This window comes from Leuciscus leuciscus, assembly GCF_965113295.1.
Source record: "Leuciscus leuciscus genome assembly, chromosome: 2".
NCBI classification, from domain to species: Eukaryota; Metazoa; Chordata; class Actinopteri; order Cypriniformes; family Leuciscidae; genus Leuciscus; species Leuciscus leuciscus.
Window position 1 is genome coordinate 23,239,322 of NC_138726.1, and position 15,540 is coordinate 23,254,861.

Sequence of the window (15,540 nt, forward strand, 5' to 3'; positions counted from 1 at the left end):
GACCCTTAACAGGCTTTCTGATAACTTTATACTTACTAAAGCATACTAAAAAACATCTTTAAATTATTTTAAGCCTAATTTTTTTTTTAAGTTGTTGTGCTGCATTGGAAAAGATTTCTCAATTTCGTCCCCTTGGAATTATAAGGTTCTATCTGCGTTCTGAGCAGTTTTGAGATATTGAGCTTTAAAGTTTTTGCATTCCATTCGACTGTGTAGAAAGAACCTTTTTATTTTCTCAATAAAAAGTTCCAAAATGTACACAACTTAAAAAACAACATCACATAATGTAAAGAAGTGGTCACAGAATAAGAATATGTGAATAACTAAATTTTCCTTACTAAAAGAACCTTATAATTCCAAGGGGACGATTTGTCAAAGCTCTTGAATAGTTAGCACCACACTGCCAGCCAACAACACTTCCATTTAGCCACACAAATGTTTTTATTGGGTCACTCTGTGTTATGTCATTTCGCAGACTTCTTTACATCCATAATAGCTGATAGATTAGATAAAGCAAGCCTGAACTCACAAAGTTATTTGTAGTCCGGGATTAAACTTGCATATTTGCCATTGTTTTGCTCCCTAAAAGGATAGTTCACCCAAAAGTTCTGTCATCATTTAATAAGGCCCAAAATAATATTTTAAAGAACGATTCATCTGTTTTTGTCCATATTATTATAGTTGTTCTAACACTGTATAAACACTGAGACATATTTTAAAATATCTTATTTTATGTGTGTAAAATATATGTCCACCATATGCTGCTGATGTAAACCATATCATAGTACAGTATATACGAGAGCATCCCATTAGCTATTTATTGTCAATGGCTTTCAAAATTATTGACTTCCTACATTCTGTCTGATAAAACAATGGAAACGATGAAAAAAGTTTTATAATATTTGCACTTCACAAGAATACAGTGACGCAACTGAAATAATAGGAAAATTCTGGTCTGACCCCCAGGTTGCATTTCATACAAAGCACTCCTAAAATATTCATTATTAGTTGATATGTGCACTGGCATATGTAAATCTCCTCAGGGTTTTGAAATGTTTCCTTTAATAAACAGATGTTTATTATTTTGGGTGGTTCAATTTCCTGGTATATAGACATCCGACAGACGATTAAGACTTTACACGGTTTAATGTGTCAATGTCAGTGAGTATACAATGTGTTGCCAGTATCGGGGACCATGCGAACGTGCGTTATTACATCTTGGCTGATGAGTATGCTATTAAAGGAAGAGATAATTGTTTATTTCATTGAGAGATGAAATTAAAAATGTGAGTTTTGGCATATACAAATATTATAAACAAATATAGTCAATGACCATGTGTCCTGGGGAAAATATCCCAGATGTCAGAAGCAGCCTTGAGTAGGTCCTTTGAAGTGCACAACAGGTGTTAAAAGTCTCATGCAATGATAAGGACAGACTCTATGTCACAGTGTACAAACAGTACAGCTTTGCTAACACAAGATAAAGACATGCCTGTGTACTTTCCTAGAAGAAAATGGTTAATGCTACACATCTACCTATAGACACAAGCTGGTACATTTTGTACAGAGTTTACACATTTTTGCATGGTATTGGCAATGAATCCAAAGAGGTTTTGCTATTGCAGATTGTGTAAGTATGTGTCATACATTTATCAAGCAGAGAATTATATGTGTGGTCATTATTGAAGCAGATATGATGAACAACATATCAAATACAGCCCAGTGTACACTCTTAAGCATCTGTAAACTGATCTCAGATGTCCGATATATATACTACCATTCAAATATTTGGGGACAGTACGATATTTTAAAAGACATTAATACTTTTATTGAGCAAGGATGCATTAAAGGATGCATCCACTGTTACAAAACTGTTTCATATAAATGCTGTTCTTTTGCACTTTCTGTTCAGAATCCTGAAAAAAACAAATATCACGGTTTCCACAAAAGTATTAAGCAGCTCAACTGTGATAATAATGTTTCTTGAGCAGCAAATCCACATATTAGAATGATTTCTGAAGGATCATGTGACACTGAAGACTGGAGTAATGATGCTGAAAATTCAGCTTTGCCATCACAGGAATAAGTTACATTTTAAAACAAATTAAAACAGAAAACACTTCTTTTAAATTGTAATCATATTTCACAATTTCAAAAACATAAAAAAAAATCCTCCAACTTTTGAATGGTAGTGTATTTATAAGCACTATTAGTCTATTCTCAAAACATCTGGATGATTGCTTTGACTGTAACACACACACGCACACACATACACAAATTAAGTAAAATAACAAGAAAAGCAAAGGAATTCCTCTTTGTCTTCTAGGTGAGCCAGAAAATTAGAGCACCAAATGGACAAACTTATTTATAAAGTCATGTGTTTTATACAAAGCCCAACATGTATAAGGCATAGCCGTAATGAGGACTATACAGTCTTGCTCCATTTGATTCTGCTGTTTGTTTAACAGTGACGTACTAAATTTAAGCACTGGATTCTGTCAGCATTTCGATGCTATTGGCAGCCATTGCTTGTGCTCTCATTTATCAACAGTCCAATGAGTCTCTTTTCAGCTAGCAGCCATTTTACTAAACACCGCCAAGCTCCAGGCACGTGCACTGATAGACCCCAAGTGGTGCTCAAGCACCTGCCCTTTTGGCCTCTGACTAGATATGTGCCCTATTTTATGTATGCCCGTGGCATCCATCCTTAATCAATTCTCAGAGTGTGCCCAACAACTTATTCTTAATAAGCTGTGCAGGGCAGGCGAGCAGCATCCACATCTCCCGGTCCTGCCTTCATTGGTGACAGTCTGGTAACAAAAATGCCCCCAAAATACAAGATATCAATTGCCCTTGTATGAGTTCTAGTATTTTTGTGTTTATAACATAATATAGTTAAGCAATATCACACAAGCAGGAGTGCTATTTACGCAAATATCAACACGATTGCAAAATGTAATATTCAGCCGTTTGATAAACATTACGTTTATTTTTAGACAGAACATTGTCAACTTTGAATGTTTTTCCTCTATTTTGCCACAAATTTTTTTTACAAACAACGCAGAGAAGTCACGTCTCCTTGCGACACACAGCGGAGTTTTGTTCTTGAATGATTCACCATTTTTGAACGAATCGGGTGAGCCAATGATTCACTGACCCATTCATAAACTCAGTGGACATTTGCTTCTTTCATGAATGAATCAGCCGGTTTGAACGAATTGGTTAAATGGACGATGATTCACTTATTACGACTTGCTGCCATCTACTGTCGGTTTTAGTTTAATATATAATAGTATCATTTCATATTTCTATATTAGAAACAATAATCTCATTACATTATTTGGATTTGTTTATACTGATTTCAGTTCATTGGTATAACAGGCCTATAGGGTGTAGTTTTAAATAGTGTAATTAATTAAAAGATGATCAACAATATGAAACTTAACTTTTTATAAATAATTTTAAAAGAGGTACCTTTTTTTTTTTTACTAGAGCACCTGCCCCCCAAAATGTCTGTGCACGGCCCTGCCAAGCTCTGAACGATTTTGATATCATATTGACTTTACTCAAGATAAACTCTTTGGTAAACCAAAATGGGCTCCAACGCTGCAATTTTCAGGGTTTGATGAGTATCAGTTACGCTTGTGCCGAGCCACGGATACTGGTGTCAGTCAGCCTGGTAAGCGTTCCTGAGGTTTGCGTGTTACCGTCGGTCTGTCCGGTTCCTCCAAACCGCGTTCCCAGCCCTCCAGCTCCTCTGGCGCTCCGTCGGGTGCTGCTCCTGCTCACTTCATCGAAATCATCCCTACAGCAGGTGAATGTCGCCAGAATGCCCTGTCTGAAGCGTTTGTTCATAAAACAGTAGACTATAGGATTGACGCAGGCAGAGGTGTAGGAAAGCAAGTGGATGAAGGATATCGGCGCTCCTGAGAGGAGACGATCGGTCGAACGTCTGTCGAAGGCTCTCCAAGCGTTGGCGACAAAGATCGGCGTCCAGCAGAGGAAGAACAGCGCCACGATCACCAGCAACATGCGGATGACCCTTTTCTTGGCCATGAGGTTTGCTGTGGAGCTGTTGCTGCAAACCCTTCTCAGTTTGGATTTTGGGTTGCTGAAGCTGAGCGTCACGGGTTCGGCGCGCTTCCTCTTGGACCGCTGGAGGTAGCAGCCATCGCCGTCGCCATTTTTCAGATTGGACGTGCCGAACTCTTTCTCTAGTGAGCAAAGTGCGGATGAAACCGTGATTATTTGATTCAAGATAAAGCTGTTCTGTTTGTAATCCTAAAGCAGCTTCCCAGCTATCTCCGACATTTGCATATCATTTTCGCAGTTTGCATTTATTGATACACACATGAGTCACACTTTCACGTTGGTCACAAAAGCAGACGTTACCCTCCGCTTATTCAACATGCTAAAATAAATGAATACAAAAGAAATGTCTGCCAATAGATCTAAAAGGAAAACATAGTAGGGCTAGTCAAGGTAAATAATTATTCAATAGTTATAAAATAATTCTTTCGCACATTATTCATAACCGCCCATTTTACAAAATAGCATTTAAAGAATAACATTTTAGTGGGAAAATATTGTTAATTCACATCTTTTCTCATAGACTATGTCCATACTATATAGGACGCGAAAAACAGTATGCTAAAAGAGTAGTATATCCGAATTCATAGAATTCCGAATTTCCCATTCTAAATACAACTTCACTTGGCCGTTTAGGTGCTCAGAACTCTAATTTATGATATTTCTGATTCCAATTGAAGGGCACATTCTGGGTTGTCCCTAGCCTGGCTAACGTCAGACCTCTTTCTCATTGAGACGTGGTCTGGGAACCACATGTTCATTTTCTTGTATTTGAGGCGTGGTTTACGAATGCCCAGAGCCGTTTATTGGACGCTACGAATGTCTATCTAATGCGCCTGTACATAGCTCATAGCCAATCGTTTCAATTATACCAGATGACATATGTAGAGCGACAGAAATTCGACGAGGAAGAAGACGAAATAAACTTGCGTTCTAAACTACTTAGAACCATGCTTAGAACACTATCTAAGGCTGCATCGAAAGGTAACTTCGCGTCTGCTGCCATGTTAGATCCATAGATATAAACAAACTGCTTCGGTGTGTCGCATAGACGTCGTCATCGTCTTGCTGCTCCCTCCCCGTTCTGTGATTGGTTCCCTCGCTGAGGCGAAAATCTAGTCCATGGAATCCAGGCTGCCTAGCAGCGTGAATAAAATCGCGCTGCGCACAAGGCAGCATGGGGAAACCCAGGCTAGGTTGTCCCACAAATTGACTTCATGGCTAATCAACTCAATTTAAAAGGCTTTTATACAATAATTACACATTTGAAATATTAAGGTCAGGAAGTCTATGATTTTTTTCCCATACCTTTGTTTGACTTCCTATTAGCCATTTCAAATTTGATCCCCCTGTAGAGTTCGATGGAGGTGAGGCCATAAGCTGTCATCATTATGATCCCAGGCACGAGAAAGAGTATCAGCAACAGAAAAACATACCTTAAAAAGAGAGGGGAGAGAGAGATAAGTCAGTTGCAAAGTCAGACATGGGGTTGACAGTTCACAGTATTGTTATTTTTACCTGAAAGTAACCTTAAGACTGCAAATGCTGGGTAGATTTCTAGGTTTACATTTGCATGATAGATTACCCCCAAATTACAATGGTTTACTCATCCTCAAGTCATTCCAAGTGTTTTTGTTTTTGTTTTTTTTGGTCAAGTAGAATTTTTGAAAAATCTTACAGCTCTTTTCCATTCACTATTTCACTTCCATCTTCATTGGTTTGTAGAGTTTTTGGACCACATTTACAATTTTAGTGGAGCTTAAAGGCTGGAATACACTAGACAACTTTTGCCCTGATTTGCAGTCTGGAGAAGTTGATGCTATTGCTGAAAATCAGAGCCAATCTGCAGATTTTGGGAAGTCAGAGTTAACAGATTTCCATGAAAATCTGGTACTATATGATTGGGCACACACTCCAATTTTTGTATCTTCAGACTATGAACAGAGCCGATTTTAGAACAAGTATTGTTTTAATTTGTCATGCATATCTTAGCAATGAGGCACATGAAGAAGAAGCAGCTTTTTCTTTTAAAATGAAACTTACCCACATTCAAGTTTTAACCATTTTTTGTGTTAGTTTGTCTCTGTTCTTTCTTTTGATATAAATTCATACAACTAAATATTCTGGGGACCATAAAATTTTTGTGAAAATTATCAAAAATGCTGGCAATGTTTAGCAACTTAAAAAAAAAGTTAAAGTACAGTTAAATGTTTATATTAAGTATACAAAATAATGATGTTAAGTTCACTTAAAAAAAATATTTAAAAAACATAAGTATACTTGCAATATATAACTACTAAACTAGTAGTTTACAAAGAGTATACTTCAAAGGGAACTTTCATAAACTAAAAAATACTTTTCTAACTAATAAACTACCAGTATACCTAAAAGTTCAGTTGTAGTACAAATGAAAACAGTTGTAAACTAGTTGTGTATTCAACATTCACATTTAAAGTATACTTTTACACACTACAAAAGTGGGCCACATTAATTCCAAGTAGTACTAGTACACTTAGTACAAGTATACTACTTGTACATTGATATCAGTATACTTACTACATAAGTATACTTAAAAATATACTTGATCTTTACTTAATTATACTTAAAAGTATACTTATTTTTTTGTAAGGTTTAATATGCATGGTCACACTAAACTTCTTGAATAAATAAAAGAGCAGCATGAAGTTTTTTTTACATTTCTTTTGTATTCCACAGAAAAACGTGTCTTTACAGTTAGTGCAAATAATCATGTTAGCAACGGCAATTTTCACTAACTCCAATGCTCTTATGTTTTACCTTTAGTAGAAACATTACTGTATATTACTTCTATTTACACTTTGTGTGAATAGCATCTGTCCCTATTTGCACTTATACATAGTGCAAACAGTATCTACCACTATTTACACTCAGTATAAATATCATCAAGTTTTTTACTCTTAGTGTAAATAACTGCTGCTGAAAACATAACAGCATACAGGGTGGGAACAACATGACGATAAATTATGACCGAATTTTTCTTTTTGGTCCCTTTTCCTTTAAAGGGATAGTTCACCCAAAAAGGAAAATTAGCCCATGATTTACTCACCCTCAAGTCCTAGGTGTAAATGACTTTCTTCTTTCAGACGAATACAATCGGAGTTATATTAAACAATATGCTGGCTCTTCCACATTTTATAATGGCAGTGAATGGCTGTTTCTGTTTTGAAGTCCATAAAAGTGCATCCATCCATCATAAAAGTGCACAGCTCTGGGGGGTTAATAAAGGCCTTCTGAAGCGAAGCGTTTGTGTAAGAAAAATATTCATTTTTAACATGTTACAAAGTAAAATTCTAGCTCCCAGCCAAATGGCCATACGCAGTCTACTTGCGCCTAAAGCACAACACTGATGACGTCAGAAGTGGCGTAGTGTGTCATGGCGTAGCGTAAATATCAGCAGAATTCGCAGAAGTTGCGCTTAGACTTTAGGCTAACTTAGACTTAAAGGGTTAGTTCACCCAAAAATGAAAATTCTGTCAGTAATTACTCACCCTCATGTTGTTCCAACCCCGTAAGACCTTCGTTTATCTTCGGAACACAAATTAAGATATTTTTGATGAAATCTGAGAGTTGGATCACTCCTCATAGGCTTCTAAAGACGTTATAACTTGCTGGCCCAGAAAATGCATTAAAGACATCGTTAATATAGTCCAAGTGACTACAGTGGCTCAATCTTAAGCGACGAGAATACTTTTTGTGCGAAAAAAAAAAAAATAATAACGACTTTATTCCACTATTTATTTCCTTCTCTCTGGGCCTTGAGTTTTTTCACGTAGGATAACTGCGCAGCGTGTCTGTGTTGTACGTCACCACGCATCACACACATGACCAGCGTTGGCCAATAGTGAGCCTACGTGGTGACGTGCAACACAGACGCGCTGCGCAAAAACACTACGTGAAAAAACACGAGGCCCAGAGAGAAGGAAATGAATAGTGGAATAAAGTCATTATTTTTGTTTGTTTTTGCGCACAAAAAAGTATTCTCGTCGCTTTATAAACTTAAGATTGAGTCACTGTAGTCACTTGGACTATATTAACGATGTCTTTAATGCATTTTCTGGGCCAGCAAGTTATAACGTCTTTAGAAGCCTATGGAGGAGTGAGCCAGCTCTCAGATTTAATCAAAATTATCTTAATTTGTGTTCCGAAGATGAACGAAGGTCATACGGGGTTGGAACAACATGAGGGTGAGTAATTACTGACAGAATTTTCATTTTTGGGTGAACTAACCCTTTAAGTGGAATCCATATGTTCGTTTGGCCAGAAGCTATATTTTACTTATAGAGTTTTAAATATGAATATTTTTCTTACAAAAACGCTTCACTTCCGAAGGCCTTTATTACCCCCCCCAGAGCAGTGTGGAGCACTTTTATGATGGTTAGATGCACTTTTATGGACTTCAAAACAGAAACAGCCATTCAATGGCATTATAAAGCTTGGAAGAGCCAGGACATTTTTTAATATAACTCTGATTGTGTTCGTCTGAAAGAAGAATGTCATATACAACTAGGATGGCTTGAGGGTGAGTAAATCATGGGCTAATTTTCATTTTTGGGTGAGATATCCCTTTAACACCTTATCCTCAAAAATACCAAGACACACACAGTCCTAATAAATCTTACCAGGTCTGCATGACATCACTGGGCCAAACCAAGCGGCACATGTTGCCTGTGCTGTTATTACTGCGCATGAAAGGCACCAGGGTGCTGCCTATCGGATAAGGCAGCATGAGCAGAAAAGACACGACCCAAGTGGCTGTGATGACTTTTGCAGCGTGGGACTTCGTCTGCCAGGTACGGGACTTAAAGGGGTTGCAGATGGCACTATAGCGCTCCAGGGAGATGGCCACAAGGTTAAATGTGGATACGCTCACCGAAATACCTGTGTGTTTGGACACACAGAACTCAGTTGCACATACAGAAATAAATCTGGGCTTGTTAAAGTACTGATTCTCAGGAGGTCTGATATATATGCGTCTATAAACAACAGTAAACACAAAAATGGGAACAGACAGGAAAACTTCATAACAAACTATCTCTAAGCCCTGATAACAAAGGCATGAACTGTTAATAAACTTAATGCTGCGACTGCACCCTTTGCAACTAGTAAGAAAGCAGTTAATTAGACAGCAATGTTAACATACACGCGGTAATAACAACAGAGCATGTACATTGCGTCAGCTTTATCATGAACAAGTATTACAGAATAGCACAAAACAAACACATAAAACATGCTGATGCATCAAATACAGAGACAGTGGCATTGTCTAATTACTAAATTGTTTACATGGCACATTTGCAACATCTGGAAGTGTGCAACCAACTGGCTATAAATAGATTTCAGAATTGTTACACAATTCAACAAGTCATAAATATGAATTTGAAATAGATGTGCCTTCCAATAAACTATAATCACAAGAGTGGAAAAAGAAAAAACTCTTGTTGCTACAATTGAGGCTTACAATATAATAAAAAGCATTTTATTTCTATTAGTGCAAGCTTCACTGTGTTTGTGGTCTGATTTTAGGATCCCTTAATGAATAATAATAAATCTCTAAATAAATATTTTTTACAAACAAAATGCGAGAAAAAAGCAGCTGGAACATTAAGCATTTCCTTTTGTTAAGTGACCCTTTATAGACTGCCTCTCTTGTGTATAATGTTATCAGATGTCCTTTTTAAGTTAAGTTTAAGTTTATTAACAGTTCATGCCTTTGTTATCAGGGCTGTAAAATATAGTGCTACCATAGTAACTGTGTTACTTTGAGTGTGAGTATCATGATACACTTCTGTATGAGAATGTCTAATATTCTCTGATCTGACAAGCATCAAAAGATACAAAGATGCTTGTCAGATCAGAGAATATTAGTCCTGTTCCGCATGTACATACTTATTATACCAATTACAATAACTAGGTACTAACCCTGAACTTACCCCTAAATCTAACCTTAACCCATGTAGTTACATTATATTACCAGTACTTCCATGGGTAACTACACTGTAAAATTAAGTGTAACCAAAATTTCACATTTCAGTTTTGGTACCATAGCAAAAACTGTTTGAACTATTATATACATAGGCTACAATATAACAGCATGTAACCTTCAGGTAGTTTTTTTGGAAAGAAAATAGAAAATCTCATTTCTAGTTTGATTAAAGATGAAATGCATGTATGTTAAATTATCTGCTGCCATCTGAATTACCTTATTTACAAAGAGAATCAATCATCATATAAAAAAAAAAGAAAAAAAAATCCAAATCTGTAGAACTCACTGTCATCACAATAACAAACATATAAACAAAAAATATATAAGCCTTCTATATGAGAAAGTTCCCATATTGATTTACAATTGGACTAATTGTTGTAACTGTAAAAGTCTCCTTCATTGTATTAACTAAAAAAAATTATTTCAATGAACTTTTTTAATGCAACCATGTAACTTACTTTTTTAAGTTAAACCAACAATATTGTTAACAGTGTATTTACTATCTGGCAGAAGAAGCTGCAAAAAAGTGAAGTGTGAACTACAAATATCAAAATGACTCACCCATGAAGTACGTGGCCACTTTACACATGCCGCTGCCGAAGATGAAGTCTTTCATGAGGTTGGGGATGAGTGTGAAGGGCATGCAGAAGACACACAGCATCAGATCACTGACGGCCAGAGACAGCAGGAACAGATTGGTGACCGTCCGCATGCGCCGGTTCCGTACCAGAACCGTGATGATGAGGCTGTTCCCTATGAAGCTCAGGAGGAAGATCAACACATACAGCACGATCCGAACAGTCTGGTTCATATCTGACAAACAAACACGAGAGAACGAGATGAGAATACCATATTTTACAAGTTTTAACAAGCAGTTTGTGTGTCTTTTGAACAAGTATAAGACTTGTCTTGGTTCGTTCACACATTTCCCAACACAAAAAGCCTGCGCTAATGCAAAGACTAAAGGCAATAAAAGTAAAATATGAATAAATGTAAATATATTTAGGCCTATATAAAATATAAATATTAAAGTAATTTGTTTTACCTTTTGGTTCCAACGTGCTGTCTCTGTCATTTTTACACTCCGACAAATTCCCGATTCCTAATCCACATAATATTTTATAAATATCAGTGGAATTGATGAGCATATCTTGAATTGTAAATGTCTCCATGTTTTTTTTTTTTCTTTCTTTTTTCTGATGATTTCCCGCTTTCCTTCACATATATCCAAATGAATGTCTCTTCATCTCTTGGAGGTAAAAGTAATACAGCAACATTTGCTCTGCCATAATGCCACAGTGCTGCACTCTATAGTAAAGCACATGGTTTTATCTTAATTCACAATCATTCAAGACAAAACTGTATAAAGTTTTGAGATGTCAAAAGCAAGAAACAAACAAACAAAAATAACAAAAGAAAATGGATAGTTAAAGTACGTCCAGGACTGTATTTCGTCAAGTGTTGCTGCTCATGAGTTGTGATGTGAAGTAATGCTGTTGATCAATGCTGCCTTCCAAAGGACAGCTGACCCCGCCTTCACTTTTTAAAAGACACATTCCGTGAATAAGGTTGCACCCAATAACATAGAAGTAGGATTAAGAAAAAAAAGAAAGAAAATATGTTTTTTTGAGAAATTTTAAAACTGTTGTATAACATAAAATTAACCATAAAAATTACACATACTGCTAATTTATTTGCACTTAGGCTATAATGATAATAATAATGTTGTTGTTGTTGTATTTATTTTAGTTATTAACTAATATTTTGATGTGTTTCTTATTCTGCTGGCAACTCAGGTTACGCAACTCAGATGTTACCCTATAAAAATATATATAATAATAATAATCATTCAATTTTGACACCGCAAGAAATTACATAATTTGGAACCTTATTGATAAGAAGAAAAGTCAAATCAATTTTTTTTCTTCTTTTGTACACATATTATAGTGTTGACTGTATTCAGTTTTGTTTGACGGTTGAGGGAGGCCACCAAAAACTTTAATTTATGTGATATATAAACGGTGATGGGTGTTTAATGGGGACTTTCCATAGACATAATGACTTGTATACTGTATAAACTGTATATTATATACCCTTTTACATTCTATCCCCTTTTTTACATTTTCAAAAATCTATTTCGTATGATTTAAATGCTGTTTTCCTCATAGGGGTTAAACAAACAAACAAAAAAGTCCCCACAAGGCCAAAAATTACTGGTATTACAATCTTTGTGGGGACATTTGGTCCCCATAACATTACCAGGACCACCACAAACACACACACACACACAAGATGGATGGATGGATGGATGGATGGATGGATGGATGGATGGATGGATTTATTTATTTTGTACACAAGTCATGAAATGTGCTATAACTCTATTTATTCTTTCACATAACCGAGCAACTACTTTTACAAGTGAAGTTGTTTGGGTACTCTTGGATACTGTTTTACTATTCTGATTATCCTGAAAGAGATTTTAAGGGCCCTTTTACTGTCATTCACTGACCTCTTCACACTGGACAAAGCACTCATGCTCTCACACAATTTAAACAGCCTGGAAGATACTTTATAGCTTTGGAAAGAGATCTGCAAAATTAACAGACTTTAAATGGTTTATTTTAGCTTTTACAACATGCTAAACCCTTTTAGTGTGTGTGTGTATAGCTAATAGTATAATATCAAAAGGTTTGCAAGAACTTGTCAACTATTCTACAACTATCTGATGCCTCAGACCTTTGTTGAGTAGTTGTGGGTCACATGATTTATGTTGTGCTTGTTGATGCAAAAACCTTATTAATACTGACCTAACAGTTCACACACTGAAGTCACATTGTGCCCCGCACTCCCCTATGTCTGGAGGAAGAAGAATGAAGCATATGCTGAAAAGAATCCTGTCTAGAGTTAAGCATGGTGGGGCTCGGTGATGCTCTGGGGCTGCTTTGCATCCTCTGGCACTGGAAACCTGCCACGTGTGGAAGGCAAGATGGATTCATTGAAGTATCAGGAAATTCTAGGAGAAAACATCATGCCGTCAGTGAGGAAGCTGAAGCTTGAGCGTCATTGGACCTTCCAACAGGACAATGATCCCAAGCATACTTCCAATTCCACCAAGGCTTGGTTGCAGAAGAAGTCCTGGAAGATTCTACAGTGGCCATCATAGTCACTTGACTTGAACCCTATAGAAAATCTCTTGTGGGATTTGAAGAAGGCGGTTGCAGCACGCAAAACCAAGAACATTACTGAACTGGAGACCATTGCTCATGAGGAATGAGCTTAGGTTCCTCAGAAACACTGCCAGAAGCTGGTGTCTGGTTAATACATCTCGTTTGCAGCAGGTCATAACAGCAAAAGGCTGTTCTACAAAGTACTAAAGATGCTTGTCATGAAGGGGCTGAATAATTTTGAGACTGCATAAATCACTAAAAGTTGCATTTTCAGTTGAATTTGGGGAAACCACTTGAAAATTTTGTTGTGTTGAGCTATTTCAATTTTGTTTGATTTGTTCATTGCAAACAGTTGAATGTATCCAAATTTTGCCAATATACTTGATATGCAATGGGGGTTGAATAATTTTGTTTATAACTGTATATAATAAATACTGCAATATTCCATGAAATAAGAATGGTCTATATTTTATGGTGACTTTAATTGTTGTTCTGGATGACTATAGGTAATTAGTAAAAAGGAGTTTACAGAATGTGTTTTAATGATTTGGCAATGTAAGACTTACTGACTATAAAGCTAGTACATAACATTCAGCTTTCAGACATACTATAAAACGTTGTAAAACATAAAAGGGCTTTAGGTAAGTGTTTTGAAGAAGACCACACACAGATTTTGTTAACTCAAAAATCTCTAGCACTGACCAAAAGCTTTAATTCCTGATAGCTGCTGTCAGATATATTTGTGCACAATAAACATTATCAGCCTTCCTGCAAAGAGAAACAGAATCTGCTTGCTTGTTCATGCCTATACATGTTCAGGTTTAATTTGTAAGACTGGAGAAACTGGAAGATGCGGAGCCGTCTGGGCAGAGGAACCAAAAACAAAGGACATTTCTGGAAATTAACTAAATTAGCATTCCCACCAGAGATGCACTGAGTCAATCACCTTAGTATTGTCTTAAATTACATTTCTTTCCCCTTCACCCCCTCTTTCCCCTCTTCTCCCCATACTGCAGATAACCTGAAATTCACCCAAATATATATATGGGTTAATGTGAACAATTATCATACAACACTATACATGTTTGGTATCATTTGAAATGTCTCAGTGCGACTGGTACAAATGTCTCATTCCCACAGAAATAAACCAAAAGGTAATAAAGAGTTTAGAGATAATTTGCTTTCTGTAGAGGGGGAGATCCTCTGCCAATTGGTCTTTGTCTTCTGTCCTCAGTAAGGTGTAAACTACCCAGGTCTGGAGACTTGAGTAATGCAAATTCCCATTGTTAGCTCATGTTTCCATTTGAAAGAGGTTTCTGTCTTGGTCTGAGTATTTAAAGAGATGTTGCGGGAGGCTCAAAGCACGATTTGTAGTCAGATCAGCCCGTAATGCTGAATGTCCTCAGACAATCAGCCTTATGTATTTTTTCTAATGTCAGGTATGCATCTTTTACTCTTTGTTTCAGAGCATTTCATGTTTTGGGTAACACTTTATTTTGATAGTCCACTTTAGACATTCTACTAACTATAAGTAACTTTGCAACTCCATGTCAACTAATATCTGCTAACACTTTATTTTGATGGTCCCCCAACAGATATTCTGCTGACTATAAGCAACGTGCCATTTGGAAACTGTCGTTAGGCCGACTGAGAGGGCCCTACAAACCTGATGAAAACCTGAGCAAATTACAGACTTTACAGATTCAATTTTTCTTTCTTTTTTTAGAATAGATATTTAATGAGTATCATCTGATATACCATTCTCTTCCCTGTTTCAGTTGATGACCAGCTTAAGCCATCACTGTTTACTCACTCAGCATACATACACTGGTCAAATTGACTAGCTGCAAAAAAAACCACTAATCAACAGAACAGCATTCTCATCTAAAGCTACATTAATTTATCTTGTACAGTCGTGGCCAAAAGTATTCGCAAAGTTTTCTGCTTCAGTATTTGTAGATAATTTTTTTCACATGTTTCTACTGGAAAACAACGATTTCATTAGAATTTCATAACTTTTAAACAAAAACATAAAAAATGCAAAAGGGTCAATATTTACACATTTTTCTTTCATAACCTCTGCAGTTCACTCTAGCATACTGGATATCAGCTTCTGACTGGCCGTGGATGTGGATCCAAAATCTCAATGCAATGATCTCAGAGTCTCTTCATCACTCCTGCCTTGGCTTGTGACATGATGCTCCATCATGCTGGAAAATGCGCGGACCATCACCAAATTGCTCCTCGATCGTTGGGAGAAGT

General features: G+C 36.6%; 1 protein-coding gene across 1 annotated transcript; it reads right to left on the reverse strand.

The window, feature by feature from the left end:
* Window positions 1–422: 422 nt before the first annotated feature.
* cckar (cholecystokinin A receptor) lies at window positions 423–11,601 on the reverse strand. The gene is made up of 5 exons (XM_082162659.1): window positions 11,157–11,601; window positions 10,673–10,924; window positions 8,748–9,006; window positions 5,398–5,525; window positions 423–4,214 (listed from the first exon to the last, which is right to left on the reverse strand). Exons 1-5 carry the CDS (start codon window positions 11,281–11,283, stop codon window positions 3,637–3,639), a joined length of 1,344 nt encoding a protein of 447 aa, XP_082018785.1. The 5' UTR covers window positions 11,284–11,601; the 3' UTR covers window positions 423–3,636.
* Window positions 11,602–15,540: the final 3,939 nt, after the last annotated feature.